We start from the raw sequence: 19,024 nt of genomic DNA on the forward strand, positions 1-19,024 counted from the left end.
CATACATTTCAAATGTGGCTTCCTCTGCCTGAAAGTAGGGAAATTATTCTATTACTTCTGTGTGGAGATGTGTATGTGTGTGTTACTGTGGAAAAGAGAGATATATCATGTCGATGTGCAGCTCTGTATAGCGTGAACACTGAAAAAAAACTGTGTTGTTCTCCTCAGCTCATAATTACACTCTGTTTCCTTTCTTTCTGCTTTTTTGTTCCTCCAGGAGACAACAACGGCTGGCCTCATTTGTTTGACAAATATTTCGGAGTTCCCAGTAATGACCCTAGAACCAAATCCAACACTTGCTGTGAGTATTGCTCCTTTCCTATTCGTATTCTGCATTAGATACCAAGCTGGGCTGCACAATATGCAATATCATTCTTTGCATTGTTATCTTAATGTGGACATATGCAATAGTCACATTACAAGATATGCAATGTCATAAGGTACATTTAAAGGCTGCCTCAAAGAAGTGTTTCACTTTATAGACTCTAAAAAGCTATCGTGATTGATTAGATTTGTATTGGGTGTGGTGAAAGCCAGCCTTCATTAATAAATGTGTGTTTAAGTTCACTGAATCCCTGTGTTTTTGTCTCCCTCTCTCTCTCTCCTGCTTTCTGACCACCAGACCACAATGGTCATGCCCCTATCCCCAGCGCACATCATACTGGTGGAGAATGCGGAAAGAGCCTGTTGCTGTAATATGTAGCTGTTACTAAATATAACAGCAAAGAGTAGTTATTATATAGTCCAGTGATATAATTGGGCAAGTGTGCGTATAAGTGGAAGTATAATTTAGAGTTCCGTACAGTATTTAGAGAAACCCTAGGGTGTCCAGGTTATTGTCGTAACCAGAAAATAGTAAAGATAAATAATAATAATAAAGTATAAACAGTTATTGCTGGTGAAAAATAGAAAACAGAGCATTTCTTGAGAATGAGTATGAGAATGAGAAGGAGTGCAGTCTTTTGGACACTTTTGGCACATTTTATGCATAATTAGAAAAAGGTGTACCGTATTTTTCAGACTACAGGACAGACCAGATTATAAGACGCACTATGAGTGAACCTCTATGTTCTGGTCTATTTTCATACATAAGGCGCACCGGATTATAAGGCGCATTAAGCCACGCCTAGTAAGAATACATACCTGAAGTGAACACGGGTGTCGCCATGTTTCTTTTCTAATTTAGCAGGTCTCACTGAACTGCTGAATTAGGACTGTAATTCTTAAAAAAAAAACCTTTTCTTTCGAAGTCAAATGAGTGCTGGATGTTAATCTACACAGATTTCTGTTCTGAAAACAGTTTTCTTGGGTGAGTAAAGCGCTTCCATTTATTTACAGTAAACTTAGAATTCCATTATTTTCCTCCATTTCTATTCGATTATATTCGTTGTGTTTACGTGGATCTCTGTGGAAACGCGTGCCCAAAGTGTAATTACAGTGCGTGGCAGTGGAAAACAGCTATTTTATTAAACGTCAGGTGACGAAACTCAGAGATGTCTGTCTGTAGATAATTCTGCCTGTAATTTTCTTAGAGGACGTCTGAGAAAAACACATATATGGTCATTCTGGATGGGAATAAAATCACAGAGGAGCCCCCATAAAAGAGAAAATTACCCCATGAAAAATACAGTAAACTTTTTTTGTACTTACGAACACTTACAATCAAGTGTGACATTAAAAAAAAGATTTTTATGTAAACAAATTTGCATATCCATTGATTCTGCTTGTATTTCATGAGCAAGGAAATTTTATTACCACTTTAAGAGAGCTTAAAGAAATAACAAATATTATATTAGACAGTAAAACACTTCTGTAACTCTACACACAAGAAAAATGTGTCAGCTATTTTTTTTAAGTACTGGCAAAATCATTTTCTTTTAATATCTGCTTTTCATTTCCTTACGAATTTAGAAGTGGAGAGTTTCCAAGTTTCCGCTCCCGCTGCATGAAAATGCAAACAATGTTAAAAAAAAAAATCTAATACAGTAAACTGCACTTCTGCAACTTTCTGCACATTTCCATTCCATTCTATAATCATCCTTGAGGTTCTAAATGCTAATGACAAAAAGGGTGCATCCCAATTATGTACTAATTACTGATACTAACTAGCTTTTAAATATCTCCATTCTTAGTTTAGTATATAATGTGAACATAAACTCTTTTTATATTGACTTCCATTGAAAATTTAGAAGGTTTTGTATCTTTTTTTGGCCATCGTGGCCTGATAGTCAGAAAGCAGTAGAGAGAGAGAGACACAAACACAGGGATTTACTGAAGGTTGCCAAGTCCTCTCTAGAGTGTTAGCTGAGGCGGCCTTTAAATGTGCTGCCCTCAGCTGGGTACCCCTGAGCAGGGACTTGTTGTGGCTGGCAAACAAATCAATCAATTGCCGTTGGTCTGGGGCCCCTAGGCAACATCTGATTATGAATTATATGCTACAATAAACTGTGCGAGCGCCCCTTTAAATTCTGTGATGGTCAATGCAGAAAATTACGACAGCGTTGTCAGAATCCCCCTCAAGTGGGCCCCTCACACTAGTTGCTGACTGTAGCTGGCCAGCCAGGTTCGTGATTCCTGCAGCCAGCAAAATATGAATATTGAGTGGATGTGGTTCATTTTGTTTGGGGCCCTAAGGGTGCTGGGTAATTTTTAATAAGAAGCAGGTCGATATAGGTGCCAGAAGTCGTGTAACTTTCTGCGCTACGGAAGCAGAAACATACATCTTTAGTTGTTTTATTTAATATTGTGGGCCACAAAGAACCAAAACCCAACAGGGACACAAACTGCAAACAAAAACTTCCCTAAAGTCTCTTACAACTTAAACATAAACAGTCCACCTCAGATGTAGTGATGAGCTGTGGAGGGGCAGGTTTCAGCCTCAGCCAAAGATAAACAAAACACGTGTTAGAAAACTTGTGACTTTCGCAGAACCACGGCTGGCTAGCGCTGCTAACCCCAGCTGGCTAGCTGCTAACCCTGGCTGGCTAGCGCTGTTAACCTGGGCTGGCTATGTGCTTGCTAAGTATGGAGAAAATACTGTAAGTTTAAGCTTACTGTAAATAAATGTAAGCACTTTACTCACCCAAATAAACAGTTTTCAGGAGAGAAATCTGTGTAGATTAACATCCAGTAGCTTACCTGCTGGAACAAAAAGGCGTGGTGGGGCTTTTTATGAAGGTCAGGCATGGGCTGATTGGCTCCAGTTGTTGTGCATGAAAATGAGTTACTTTAACAATGTTCTAAAGGTTCGAAAGTCTCCACACAATGGATGTTCTGTACCACTTATACTTATACCAAGTATTTTTATAGAGTTGGAGACAATGTCTTATGCCAGGTTCACACTACACGACTTTTTGTGCTGCAATCCTGAGTCCTTCAGTTGTTGAGACTTTCACACTACATGACTGATCAGGGTCACAAATGACACGATTTCTCACTTTGGGAAATCGCCGACTCACCTTACGGCTCTCCAGAAACACGTTTCGTCACTAAACGCACACGAAAACTAGCGATGCCATGCCAGAGATTCTCTATAGAGGAGAATACGCACGTACAATGAGCACCGGTTCATATGAAGCAACTAAGCAAAATCAGAATTTATAAATGTCTGATCAGTTTTACACTGAAATATATCTTCAACACAGAACTATATCAAATGTTTCAGTACTGCAGACATCATTTATTTTTTTGATTTTGAACTCCAGTTATAAGCTTTTTAAACATGCTCTACCTGTATCTCCAGGATCAGCTTGCCAACCAATCAGCTTACAGAAGCAGTGATGCTAGAGCTTTACAGTGTAAAACCTTCTTTAGTTTTCTTTAGATAAACTGATATATATACAAACACACCTTTTTGTGAGAAATGTGGTTGTGATTTAAAGTTTTCCACATATTTGCAATACTTTCTCTACTTATGTTATGTCTCTCTTTCTGTCTGTCCGTCTGTCTGTCTGTCCTTTAGTGCTTGGCCCAGTTCCAGCAGAGTGTCAGTGCAGGGATCTGGAGCTGGACTGTGACGGCGCTCACTTTAAAGACGTGCCGGCGGTCTCCATTAACGTCACCATGATGTGAGTTCACCGCTGCTGGTGCACGGCAGGCTGACGGCGGGGCGGTTGACGTGCTCCGGCGTGCACTCGCTGCTCGAGTGTCAGAACAGCAGAAAACACGTTTAGATCAGCGCTCAGAGATCAGTGCTCCCCCGAGCTGCCTAATGCATCTTCACCCAGAGACATTTATCCTACAGTAAACACACTGATCTCAGTACACACATCCACTCATTTCATCTGCGCTGTCACAAACAAACACACACACACACACACACGAATACACTCACCGCAGTACTGGACTACTGAAAACACAAACACACAACACACATACAACCACCCAACAGGACCCCTGGTAACACACATGCACGCACACACGCACACATACACTGCGGTACAGGGCCAATGCAAACACACACACACATACACACACACACCAGCACAGGACCCCAGAAAACAGCCAAACACATACAGGACTCCTAGAACCCCCCCACTCACACACGCACACTCCACAACAAGACACACACAAACACATACCAGAACAGGATCACAGAAAACACACATACACTCCAGTACAAGACCCCTGAAAACAAACAGTCACACACACACACACACACACACTCCAGTGCAGGACCCCCATAAACACACACATGCGGGTGTTTTGTTTCTATACTGGGCTGCCATATATGACTATAATTTTATCACTCGATTCTTCTGTCAGTTTATTAGTCAGTGATTATTTTTAGCAGCTCTCTGTTCAGAACTCACAATTTTGAACTCTTAGTTCCTCCATAGTCTGGATGACTTTAGCGTTCATTTTGTAATGATCCAGAGACAGGATGCAAAAGCAAGTCGGTTTTATTTGCCTTTACAAAAAAAGAACAAACATTAAGGCTACAAATCATAGACTAGAAAACAAAGGACTAACAAACAAGATGTCTAATAAGCGAAGAAAGAAGCTAAGAAACTAAATATAACAAACCAGAAACTTTGCAGACACAAACACAACAGGAGTGTGGATTAAAACGCATGACAGCGGTCAAACATCAAAACAGTCTAAACACGACAGGAAGCAAAGGAAAACATGGGGTATAAACAGCAAACACAGGTACAGACAGTGACCACCTGGAGAGGATAACGAGGAGGCAGGGTTACAAACAAAACTACTACTGACAAGGCGGGGCTAGGGCCGAGACAAGACAATAACAAAAACAAAAACAGGGCCTTTGTGCTTAGAGAACACAAGACAGGAACAAAAAGGACCATGAAAAGGAAAAAAAAAACTACAAATAAGGGGTAAGATGTAACACATTTACAATATAGGGAAAAAAAAAACATTAAATAAGCAGGGGTGTCCAAACTTTTGACTGGTACTGTAAAGCAGAAGAGGAAATAAGAGAGGTGAGGAGCAGTGATGAAGCAGAAGCAGTAGTACCTGTAGCTGATTAGATGGGCAGGGAGTTTGTGTATAAAATAAGTGTATCTAACGAACTGTGGAAATAATAGCTGTGCAGAGTCGTTTGTTTGTGCTCGAGTTTAACATCCCACACATCAAAGAGCGCAGGATTGTTTCTGTGTGAGTGTGTGAGACTCGGTGATGAGGAATTTCACGCCTCTCTCGGTTAATAACTTCATTTCGCTTTAATTTGAAATGAAAGTGTCAGTAAAGCTGTTTTGGGTGCGAGTGTTTTGCCTCTGAAAGCGAGACCTTGTTTACTTGCTGTTCTGCTGGGTTTCGGTTCCGAGTGTTCTCTGCTCTCTTTTTTCTCCCAGCCGTGAAATTCTCAGAAGTCTCTGGAGAATTAAATAATGGCATTATACATAATTAGGATAAAACTCTTCTCCATAGAAAACAGCCGTGCCTCCCCCACTCATTTTAGCTTCCCCTTTTTTTATTCCTCTGTGAAAGTGTTCTCCTGACAGTGGCTTGTGTAATTTCTGCACCAGTGAAATTAATATCAGGTTCATTCTACAGGAACTTTTACATAGTTTCCCTTTTTTAACATCAGGACCCTATCTTACACCCTGTGCAAGGTGTGTCATGATGCTCATTGCTATCTTACACTCTGATTTTCATTGCTTGTGTCTGCTTTGTTTATAAAACAAAGGTGCTTGTAAATATATCCACACTGATGTGCATTTTGGTCTCAAAGTAAGGTGTTTTCAGATAGATTTCTGGCATATTGCTATCTTGGCAGTGGAAAACACAGGTGCGATTAAAACAGCTGACTGATTAAAATCCTGACAACAGTCAACAGTCAGCTGCCCAATCTTATCTTAGCTACGCAGGTGCGCCATGCATATGTAATCTGTCAACGGAAAACACAGGTGTGCCAATGACTGAATGCAACCTACACTGTAAGCCCAGATAAATTGAATTTACTTAAAAATTTAAGGAAATCGGTTGCCTTAAAAAAGTTAAGTAATGGGGAATGAAAACTTAAGTTAGCATAACTTAGAACATCAAGTTATTACAACTAAAGAGAAAGTTGATTTAACTTTTTATTTTTGTTATACTGTAAGACCAGATAAGTTGAGTTTACTTAACTTTTTTAAGGCAGCTGGTTTTGCTCAATTTTCTTAAGTAATGGGGAATTAAAACTTGAGTTAGCATAAATTAAAACATCAAGTTATTACAACTAAAAGGGAAATTAAATTATTTCTAAGATAGCCCAGGGAGAATCACTACACACTGATGGTGAGTGTTAGAAACTGTTGGACACACCCAGTATGCAAATAGATTGTGACAGAAGCCAATGGAAAGGAAGCTGTTAATGGCAACAGACTAAACTCAGTTATTATAAGTTGGTTCAATTGAAAGATCTCAGTTTGAATGTAAATGTGCCCACAAATGTTTAAATAACCCAAAATTTTTGTTGAGTAATGCTTAAAAATATCCAATTTTATGTAAAAACAGACTTAAATCATTTGAGTTCAAACAACGTATGGGTTTACAGTGTAGTCAGACATCAACACTCAGATGTTCATTGCTATCTTGGCAGTGATTTGTTAACACAGGTGCACCCCAAAAACTCGCAAACCCATGCTTATTACGCACATATGGACAGGCAGCAGTGTGCAAATCCATAGCATGTGTCAGTTAGCAAACTTTTACATTACAACAATGAAAAGATTACAAAATAAATTAACATTATTCTACATAAACACAATATATAGGTCATTGTTATACTTTGTTATATGTGTTGGTGGAAATAAATGCCCTGCTTGCGCAACTTCACAATGTAAATGTGCAGGCTAGTTTCCTTTGCTGAGAAGTGTTGGATTTGTCCGGGTAGCTGCACCTTAGAAATAGAAATCCGCCAAAGTCAGAGCGCACCTGTCTATTAAAGGGAATGATTAGTGAAACGCTGGTTGGTTTATTGCATGTTAAACCCAAAACACACCCATGATTAATAAAGACAATTAGTACATACCATTTTCACATTTCGAGCCATGCAAGGCATACTTTTCCCGTTGTTACGATAGCAAAGACACGCTGACATGCCCTAAATCGAGGTCTTGTTAATGGTGTAAAACTAGTGATTGCATAGTCTTTGCATGGGCAATGCTATGCCCCTATTACTAGCATTGTAAGCCTGTTGGGAGCATGGGCTAAAAGCGCTATATTTCAGAATGCTGGGGGTAAATTGACGTTGACTATTAAACAAAAATTTGTATTAGTTTTCATGTTTCACAAAGCCCCAAATCCTTTTCACAACGGACGTCTTCTTTAAAAAAGGGCCACTCAAAGTAACCAAAGTATAACCCTTCATTTGAACTCTAACATGTAGCTAGCTCTTTTGTGTAATAGATCTGTAATGACTAAAAACACAAAAATTAACGTTTTCATAGAATGACACATTTACGTAGGGCCGGTGTCTTTTATCACAGATTGGTTCTGTTTTCTTGCCATGTTCATTGGTATGCCGCAGCCTCCAGAACTGGAGATAGTGATCAAAAGTTTTTGACAAGGTAGACTGAATGCACTGTCACTCTCATTTTAAATGGAAGTGTTTTCGCTCTTTCTGGATGCTCTCTCAAGTCTCAGAATAAATCAAAATCAAGCACAATTTCCTGTGAAACATCAGTCTGTTATTGAGTGTAATGCAGTTCAGATATTACAGTATGTCAGCAAATAAAGCATGGAGTGCAGACAAACACCATTTGTAACTTGGGCCAAAGAACTTTCACTAGCCTCTTTTGAACTAATGTCCACATCTACACTGCAGCAATATATTTGCGGCTTGAGTTTGTATTCTACACACAGGAGAAATATAAAAATGGCCATAAATAAAAAGAGTTTCTAGCATTCACTCTGAGTTTAATTTCATTGCAGACAGTATGAACCCAATTTTCATTGGGTTTCTATTTCATGTTTTTCTGAACAACCTTTCATTTCATTTGTTAATATAAATCTACATCCATTTCAGACCTGCAACACATAAAAAAAATTGGGCCCTATTTTGGTGATCTACAACACCCTGGTCAATTGCGCATCGCAAAGCTGGATGTAGGGCGTCGGTGTATCTATTGACGTTGGATCCGGGGAGGGGGGATGCAGAAATAGATGGATTTGCCCACCCCCCAACAAAATCATACCGCAGAAAAAGCAGAAATTGTTTTAAAATAAACTTTTATTTTGAAAGCTCAGCGATATTTGCACCCCCGCCATGAAAAGCACCCCCTCACCAGGAGCATGTTTCTAAGTAAGGTTAGCTAAAGCAATTATCTCTGCTTTTATCAAGAAGATGGTGCTCACGCGCTGCCGAGGGGCGGGTGCTTTTAATGGCGAGGGTGCAGATTTAAGCAACACTATGGTGCCAAATTCAGCACCCCCGCCAGGAAAAGCACCCCCTCACCAGGAGCATGTTTCTAAGTAAGGTTAGCTAAAGCAATTATCTCTGCTTTTATCAAGAAGATGGTGCTCACGCGCTGCCGAGGGGCGGGTGCTTTTAATGGCGAGGGTGCAGATTTAAGCAACACTATGGTGCCAAATTCAGCACCCCCGCCAGGAAAAGCACCCCCTCTTGGCAGAGGCTGCAGGTGACGTTTTATTTTTTACAAGTCAGCATAGCTTAGAACAGTATCTTGGGTATTTTCATTTTCTATGTAAAGTTAAAGCCAAGAAGACGTGGGTGCGCGCTGAGTGTAACTTCAACTTAAAAAGTCAAAGTAATCCCTTGTCCATGTGGTTCTAGCTGGTAGCTCTTGTTGAATGGTGGTTCTTGCTGATCACAGCTGTTCAGCTTATACCAGGTTTACGCTACACGCCAACAGTTTTTTGTTGATTGACTCTCTGTAAGTCAAGAGCAGCAGCAACCTACAGCCAATGGGAACACTACGATTGGGGAACTGGTAGAGCAGTCTGGATTGCTTTGTGTGAAAGTTTGCCAAAGCTAGGTGACGTTCACTGGAGGAGAGCAGTGGCTGGGAGGAAATTTAAGCCTTGAGTACAGTGAGTACAGTTAGGAAGGAGCCTGTTCTGGTCATTCTAAGGGCTTTGAAATTAATACAAGTCGCAACCGGTAGCCTGTGAAGCTCAGTGAGCAGTGGGGTAACATGTACCTGTTTTGGCTGGTTGAAGATCAGACGTGCTGCTGCATTCTCGACCATCTGTAGTGGCTTTACTGCAATAGTTGAGGCGTGAGATGACCACTGCTTGTACCAGGAGTTGGGTTGCCTGTTGAATTAGAAGCAGTCAAATCTGTCTGATGTTGTAAAGCGTAAAACAGCAGGACAGAGAAACTGATGCAACAAGCATTTTCTTTTCTCTACAGCAAACAGGTTTTACACAGTAAATACACCAGTATTACTGCTCCACTAGAAGCTGACTGTTTGGTGAGCTGATGCTGGAGTTTCAGCTAGAACACTGTTTTTGAGTTTGAGAGGTTTAACTGGAATTTAAAACCTTTAAAAAGTATGTCTGTAGTATTGTAACATGTGTTATTGTTCTGTGTTGAATACATAATTGCATATTTCAGTATAGAAATGATCAGACATTTATAAACTCTGATTTTGCTTTTTATACTCCATAGTATTTGGATTCACTTCATGTGGGTATTCTCCTCTCTCGAGAAATTCTCTGGCATGCATCTCAAGTTCATGCATGAGTTTAGTTCTGGTGCATTCTCGTGAAAAAAAACAAAACAAAAAAAAACATGTTTTTGAAGAGCAGCCAGAAGATAAGTGGTGAAAAATCGTGTAATTCGTCACCCCGTCTCATCGATCAATCATGCACTGTGAAAGTCACAACAACTGAAGGACTCCTTTCTATGCACTGAATGACATTAAGTGAAAGAAAAAAAACAATAAACAATAAAGAGAAAGGAAAAGGGAGGATGATGAGAGGGGAGGATGGGGTCCGGAAAGAGGATGTAGAGAAGTAGAAGAAGAATGTGAAAAAGGATGAGCATTAAATCTATGTGGAGATTAAGACGAAAAAACAACACATGTCAGAAAGAAAGAATGGACAGAAGAATAAATGGTAGAGAAGAACAAGGAAAAGGAAGGTAATAAGAAAAGAAAATAATAGGAAATAAGAAGAATGAGAAAATGGAAAAAAAGAAAATCAATAAGGTGGATTAGGTGAAAGATAAGAAAAATGAGGATAAAGGATTATTATGAAGACAAAAAAGAAATTTACAGAGGCAGAGGCGAAGAGAATCCAGCCCAACCCCCCTGCCTCCTTCTAAAAAAAACATGGACTGTAAATGAATTTGAGGAGAGTTTCCAGGAGAGGCGAGAGGGTCATACCAGAAGAAATAGAATCATTTGCATTCAGATCAGATACACAAACTATTGTGCACAGAGAGCAGGTGTGTTACTTTCATTTTAAAACATCTTCTTTTTATCTGGTAAAAACAGATAAAGCTTCCCATTCTTACATATTTTAACAATCATTTCTCCCACAGCTGCATTCTCTTTTATCTGGTCCAATTTAAATACTGACTTTGGCAGATTGTTCTCAGCTTCTCAGCTTCTTTTGTGTGTGTGTGTGTGTATGTGTGTGTGTGTAACGAGTGGGGGTGTGTGTGTGTTGGGTGTGCGTGGATTGCAGTGCGGTGCCAAGATAGCAATGAACGTCTGACGGTTGCCTGTGGTCTGGATTCAAATCAGTCAGTGGCACAATTGTATTTTGCGTTGCTAACATAGCAATTCGCCACAAATTTACCTGAACACACCTCACACGTCAGAATAGCGTCTTTGCTGTTTCACAAGGCATGACACATTGCAGTGAGCATCGCAAGATTGCATAAAAATGGGGGTAAACGATAGTGGTGGGTATCTTCACTGATTGAGCCCCAAGATTAGATAAAAATAGGGGTTAAATGTAGGGTTGGGTATCGTCACTGATTTCCCAGTTCGATTCGATTTCTATTCACCAGGTCCCCATTCGATTCAAAATCTATTCATTTAGGGACATTTTTGTTACAATAATAAGTGTAGTTGAAATATGATATGTATGTAATAATTATACAAGGAACGCTCAAACGTTCATTATTAAAATATTAATGTTTATATTATGAAGACTTAACACAAGTTACATTCTTTTTTTTAATATCATTTAAAAATTATCATTTAAAATATCATTTCATTTCATTTCCCTACTAGCCCATCGCGCTCTGCAAAACCAGCAAGCTGATTGGCTGTTTCTCCGGCTGTTGGCGGAACTTTATCCTTAAACTGGTTCTGTGATTCACGTCAAGAGATTTTCCATTCACAGCGGACACAGCATCTCCTCACTAATAATACAGCTGAGCTGAGCGAAACGATTCTGACTTTACAGAATATGCAGACTAGAAATAATTTTCTGGCATCGATTTGGCGCCCCCTCTAGTGCATCTACGCTCTTGATCAGTGCAAAATCTTTTGCTTTAATTCATCACACAGAGATTGACATGACTGCATGAATTCAAATTCTTACTCATTTTAATGCTGGCTTTTAGAAAATGAAATCATTTGCAATTTTTAAGCTGAAGCTTTGACGTGTTGCATTAATGCATTATGCATCTCATAAATTAAAGTGAAAGATGGTCCTAATGCTGGTGTTGAAATAAGAGAGAGAAATGTTGTTCAGAAGTCTATGTAAGGCATGTTCAATAACAGTCATACTGTATAAAGCTCAAAAGTTTAGAATCACATGTCATATTATTCAACCCCAAATCAGAGAATTTGGGACAGTATGTACTGTTAAAAAGTCCTTTCATTTAAAAGTGTGAAGGAACCCCTGAAGCTGCTTTAAAGAACTTTCTCGTCTTCTTCAGCCGTATGTGCAACATGTGGTTTTGCATTGTCTTATTAAAAACTGCATGGACATCCCTGGGAAAGATGTTGTCTTGAAGGCAGCATATGTTACTCTAACATCTCAATATTATTTTAATATTCCACACTATACCACAGTTAGTTGTATTAGCCGGTAATGCACTGTAACCAAAGTTTTCCACATATTACTTCACCACATACAGTTAACCTAGCAACAATGCAGCTCTTACAAACCAAATACAACCCAAATGTGACGTCATTACTACACCACTGGGAGCAGCTGGATCCCATAGAGGCACAGTGCAGAAACGCCATGTCTCCAATAGGCGGCGCAGGCCAAGATAAATAAATAAATAAATAAAAATATGCATTACAAAACACATTATCAGCCACCAATATCAGGTCAAGAGTTGTTATTATTCAAATTAAAGCTTAAGTGTACATATTTTACAGTTAATTTAGGGTATTTTAAGCTGAATGTAAGGTGGCCGAAAAATAGTAAAGTAGTAAACAAAACTTTAATTCTTTAAAAAAAAACATTTTCTTTCAAAGTCAAACGAGCACTAGACTTTAATCTACAAAGATTTATCTCCTGAAAAACATTTATTTGTGTGAGTTAAGCACTTCCGTTTATTTACAATACGTTTAGATTTCCAGTATTTTGACTGAAATGGCCAAAAATAGAGGCCACCACTCTAACCTAGCAAAAATGCAGTGCTTACAGCGCAGCTACATGCAGAGCAGCTATGGAACTATTTTAACTCGCGGAGTATAAACAGATTGTATTTTCTTGTGCTCTGTAACTCAACATCTTTTAATAAACATTGATAATGAAATTCTGGTACAATCTCAATTATACATTCGAGGTTCAGACTATAACATGTAATATTGGCACTGCTGTGCTGCAGTCGTAGGCACATGCCAATATTACATGTTATAGCACTCCCTCTAGTGTATTATTGCTTAAATAATGCAGACATAGATGTAAGTTAACAAAAAGCAGATTAAATATCTTGGGTTCATATAATCTGCAATAAAATAAGTCAAATGTAAGAAACAGCATTTTTGTATTTGTATTGTAAGACATGCGCAGATACAATTAAATTGGTTTACGGACATAAAGTCAAACCTTCAGGGTCAATACCAGTATACAGCAGCAGCAATGGAGAGTAAACATACCATGAACAGGAAATGGTCCAATGGTCTTAGACGAGCCGGTAATATCAGAGGTAAGGCAGAATCGAGAATGAGAAAAACAAATGGGGATCATACACGAGATGGTAAAAACCAGCAATACTCAGCAGCGCTTGTATGTAGAGCAGGTGTATTTATATGGGTGTGGACAGGTGAATTCAATATTCTGGTGATTGACTTCCTGGAGGTGCCGTGTGCAGTGAGGTAGAGTAACGTCAGTGTGTGGTGCATTCTGGATATCAAAGTCCAGAGACTGGAGATCACAGGTAGAGCTGAGTGTAGGAGAGACAGGAGTACTTTTAGCATCAGGCGTGACACTCCTAGTTGTGGACAGTATTATATAAATTGTACATTATAAAATCATATACTAATAGAGATGTAGAGAAAAAAGTTTTCCTAAAATGTCTGAGAAATCCATAACTACTGCTTTGAAGTTCTTAAAAAAAGATTAAAAAAGAAGAAGGGAGTGTAATTGGAAGTGTAGTTTATTAAAAGAATACAAAGAATACATTTAAACAAATAAGAAAATACTAATGTAGTTACAGTTAAATAACATTTAAAACACTAATTGTAATATTTTAAATGTTTAGCAGTGTATAAACAAATGCTCAACATCTCTCTCTCTCTTCCTCTCTCTTTCTCTCTCTCTCTTCCTCTCTCTTTCTCTCTCTCTCTCTCTCTCTCTATCTCTCTCTCTCTCTCTCTCTCTCTCTCTCTCTCTTGCCCCAGGTCTTTGCAGAGGAACCGGCTGAGGAAGCTGAACGCTGACATGTTCATTAAGTACCAGAGTCTTCAGAAGCTGTAAGAGTCTGGCTCTCTCGCTCTCTGATGGTTTTCCTGCTCATATCTGCGTCTGAATGCTGCTCATAGTTCAGCCCAGATCCTGTTCGCCTGCAGTGGAATAACTACTAAAAATACTGACCTAAAAAAACAGTAACACAATACAGATGTTGTTATAGTTAAGTAAAAATATAAGTAAGCATAACAACTTTTAGTTATTAATTATGTAACAAGTAGTTAATTAGGGTTAACATTGACTTTCTAGAAGAAGAAGGTTGAGGAGTTAATACTGTGTTTATACAGTTCTGGAAAAAATAAGAGATTTGTTTAAAGATGATGAGATTCTTTGGAATATAATCTCTGGAATATAATCAAGAGGAAGATGGATGATCACAAGCCATCAAACCAAGCTGAACTGCCTGATTTTTTTTGGACCAGAAATGGCATAAAGTTATCCAAAAGCAGTGTGTAAGACTGGTGGAGGAGAACATGCCAAGATGTATGAAAGCTGTGATTAAAAAACAGGGTTATTCCGCCAAATATTGATTTATAAACCTTTAAAACGTTATGAATATGAACTTGTTTTCTTTGCATTATTTAAGGTCTGAAAGCTCTGCATCTGTTTTGTTATTTCAGCGATTTCTCATTTTCTGCAAATAAATGCTCTAAATGACAATATTTGTATTTGGAATTTGAGAGAAATGTTATCTGCGGTTTGTAGAATAAAACAACAAATGTTCATTTTACTCAAACACATACCTATAAATAGTGGCCTCTTAATTTTTGTTCCAGAGCTGTATATATATACAGTACAAGTCAAAATTATGGAGACACTTTTTGTTTTCCTACATTGTAAATGAATACTGAAGGAACCATAAATAAATTTAAAAGTGTTAAACAAACCAAAATACACTGTGAAGCATTTAGATGCACTTATCTGGGTGTTGTTAATTTGCAGATTTGGAGGCTCATAACTCATGATAAACTTATCCTGTGCAAAGGAGGTAACTCTTGGTCTGCCTTGTCTAAGGCAGTTCTGATGAGAGCCAGTTCCATCATAATATTTTTAATGATTTTTGCGACTGCATTTGAGGATACTTTCAAAATTCTTAAAATGGTTTTAGATTTTCTTTACTTTTTAGTTTAGTAGTAATTACAGTAATATGGATTAGAACATTACATAAATAGAGCTATTTACTGTATACCAACTCTACCTCTTAACAACTTTACAACTGATGCTCTCAAACACATTAAAAGGACAAGAAATGCAAGTAATTAAATCTTTAGCACAGCTGTTAATTGAAAGCCAATTATGTTAATTTCATCATGTTTATTGACTTTTGTCATGTCGTGACCTGAGGGTCATGTATGTAGGGTCTGGTTGATATTACTCCCTTGCTTATCTGTTCACATGGACAATTCTAACCAGACACAGCCAGTCACGATCATTACTTTTACATAACTGTGAATGTTAACGTCATATTTGACACTGTGGATTGAGGAATGTCAATTGCCTATACAACTTTTAAAATGTACTGACCTATGGTCTTTCCACAAGATAAGTGTGTTTTTTCTATTCCATTTGAAGCATCGTTGGCACCATGCACTTTGCCTAGTCTCAGCTAAAGAGAGTAAAGCCCCTCAGCACTGGACTGTGAAGTATTGGAAGTGATTGAGCTTCATCCAGAACCTCTGCAATGAGCTAGAGTGGGTTTTGATCCAGAACTAATCAGCCAACAGGCCTACATGATCATACAAATGCTGTTATGGCTGAATGCAATCAAATCCCAATTCCAGCTCAATTTCCAACATGCGGTAAAATCCTTCCCAGATGTTCAGAGGCTGTTATGTCAGAACAACTTGTACAAAGTCTTATGCTTACAGAAGAAGTTTTTAAAAAGCAGATGATTACAAAGTGTTGGCCACTTTTTTGAGTTTTGTTGGAGTTGCAATGCTGTGAGAATTTGATTGCAGATGATTACAAACTGTTGGCCAATTAATTGCTTAGAAAGAGTTTGGACTTGAGGCAAAAAAATAAAATGTTGCCACCAAAAGAAAAGGTCATACACTCTAATATTTCATGGGACCACCTTTAGCTTTAAATACGGCACACATTTACTGTGGTATTGTTTCAATAAGCTTCAGCAATGTCACAAGATTTATGTCAATCCAGTGTTGATCTTGCAGCATTGATGATGGTAGAGTCTGACCACTGCACAAAGCCTCCTCCAGCACATCCCAAAGATTCTCATTGAGGTTTAGGTCTGGACTCTGTGGCGAACAATCCATGTGTGAAAATGATGATCTCATGCTCCCTGAATCACAATTCCACAATTCCAACCCCATGAATCCTGACATTATCATTTTGGAATATGCCTGTCAATATGCCATCAGGGAAGAAAAAATCCATTGATGGAATAACCTGGTCTATATTCAGTATATTCATGTAGTCAGCTGACCTCATTCTTTCAGCACATACTGTTGCTGAACCTAGACCTGAACAACGGCAGCATCAACCCCACATCATTTACTTACTTAAATCCAGGTGGTGACTTTTTTTTTTTTGGCCAAGCAATGTAATTGGAGTTGATTTAATTGTTATATTATTTGCTACACTTTATGTACCTAAGCAGGCAAGTATTAGAAAAGTTACCCATCCATTGGTTCTTCTGGAGTTCTTTGGAGTATTGGAATTTCATTGGAGTTGCATTGCTGAGAGAATTGGATTGCGTTCAGTGAAGATAGCATTTGTGAGGTCTAAATGATCACCAATCTACCTCATCCTTAACTCACCAAAACAAAAATCCCAATTGTACTGGATGGAGCACCATCATTCCACATAACAAAGTTCCCCTGCTAACATCTCAGTGGTGGGGTGCTTAATACCCCTCTACACCTTACTCATGCTTGTTGAACTGATGAAATGTGCTCTCCACTTTCAGCCTATATGTGGAGTGAACACATTTATACACACTACAGGTGGGAAACACAGGGCATATCACAATACAAGATTATCACAATATACATGTACTCATCCATACCTAAAAACCTAAAAACACCAGTACCTAAAAACACCAGTAATTATAAGACCCGCTCTAGTGACTGGATCACCTGTCAGGTTCCTAGAGTTTTTACTGAACTGGGAAAATCTGCTTTTAGTTACAGAGCAGCACCAACAAGCTTGAATTTACTACAGGAAACCCTTAAACTCACTAAAGCTCACTGGTGTCACTAAATTATTTTTAACTTTTAATATCTAACCACCTTCATATTTTCTTTTACCTTGATATATATATTTTTTTCATTTATCTAATTTTATGTTTTACCATTTAGCCCCTTTATTTTATTTATTCTATTCATTTAATCATTTTACTTGTTTTGTTACTGCCTTTACTTTTGGCCTTTTATATTTTTATTTCTATTTGTTTTACTTTGCTTGTTTTTATGATTTAAACTTCAGTTTCAATCTCTTTAACTTTATGTTAGCTCGGCTACATCGAAAATGATTTACCAATGATATCACAGTACTGGGATTTTGCAGTACTCCATATATCTTTACAATACTTCACACCATCTGAAGAGTTACTGAAGAGAATAAAATAATTCTAAATAAGCAAATACCCGAAATGTTTGTTTTTTTGTGGCATCCGTTTCAAAGAATTTGGCAACCAATATTCTTCACCGCAGGTCTACCCTTTTCATTTGAGTAACTGTAGTAAGTGACATTGGGGGTGAGTCTTGAGGACTCGGATTGATACCACCTGATATATCCCAATATAGATAAATTGTCCCACCCTTAATACAAACTAGAGAGCAGACTTAAAATACATGCACAGAGAGGACTCATGCCCAGAGTGGCATTAGAGATGGAGACATTGGGTATGAGGTGGGGTGGAGTGGAAAACATCCAACATCCTGACCTCACTAAAGCTCACTAAAGTAAGGCATTTGGCATGATGCCAATAGATACATGTGACACATTTGCTTTAGAGAGTCCTGTTCTGTTGGCAGTAGTTTACAGGGACTGAACAAACTGTGTCAGTATCTGTGTATTTTTACATCTGTGTCAGCAATGAGTGCAGCTTAAATTAGCTGAATGTATGCATTCATTGGAGGAGGTTGATTTTTAGTTTACAACATCATTTGAACACAGAAACTGTCTTTTATATTTAGTTGAAAAATCTTTAAGTATGACCCAATAGAAAGTCTTTAACTTTTTTTTACCTTAATTTTCATTGAAAGTTAAGAAGGTCTCTCTTCTGTAAAGTTGCTGTTTTGGAGATATGTGTTTTATATTAGACAGCGACGATAGGGTGTATCTTTACAGACCCCAATGTATTTAAGTACTGTAACAAAAGTAGTTTGTACAGGGGTTGGACAATGAAACTGAAACACCTGTCATTTTAGTGTGGGAGGTTCATGGCTAAATTGGAGCAGCCTGGTGGCCAATCTTCATTAATTGCCCATTTCACCAGTAAGAGCAGAGTGTGTAATTAGCAGGGTAAGAGCACAGTTTTACTCAAAATATTGCAATGCACACAACATTATGGGTGACATACCAGAGTTCAAAAGAGGACAAATTGTTGGTGCACGTCTTGCTGGCACATCTGTGACCAAGACAGCAAATCTTTGTGATGCATCAAGAGCCACGGTATCCATGGTAATGTCAGCATACCACCAAGAAGGACCAACCACATCCAACAGGATTAACTGTGGACGCAAGAGCTAGCTGTCTGAAAGGGATG

General features: G+C 38.4%; 1 protein-coding gene across 1 annotated transcript in view; it reads left to right on the forward strand.

Moving 5' to 3' along the window:
* The window catches only part of rxfp1 (relaxin family peptide receptor 1), a 152,376-nt gene that overhangs the window by 92,801 nt on the left and 40,551 nt on the right, over nucleotides 1–19,024 (forward strand). The window contains exons 3-5 of the mRNA XM_022684392.2: nucleotides 218–301; nucleotides 3,962–4,067; nucleotides 14,229–14,300. Of these exons, the coding sequence (XP_022540113.2) occupies nucleotides 218–301; nucleotides 3,962–4,067; nucleotides 14,229–14,300 (262 nt within the window). The remainder of the gene's footprint in view (nucleotides 1–217; nucleotides 302–3,961; nucleotides 4,068–14,228; nucleotides 14,301–19,024) is intronic.

The sequence above is a fragment of the Astyanax mexicanus genome, chromosome 10, assembly GCF_023375975.1.
Source record: "Astyanax mexicanus isolate ESR-SI-001 chromosome 10, AstMex3_surface, whole genome shotgun sequence".
NCBI lineage: Eukaryota > Metazoa > Chordata > Actinopteri > Characiformes > Acestrorhamphidae > Astyanax > Astyanax mexicanus.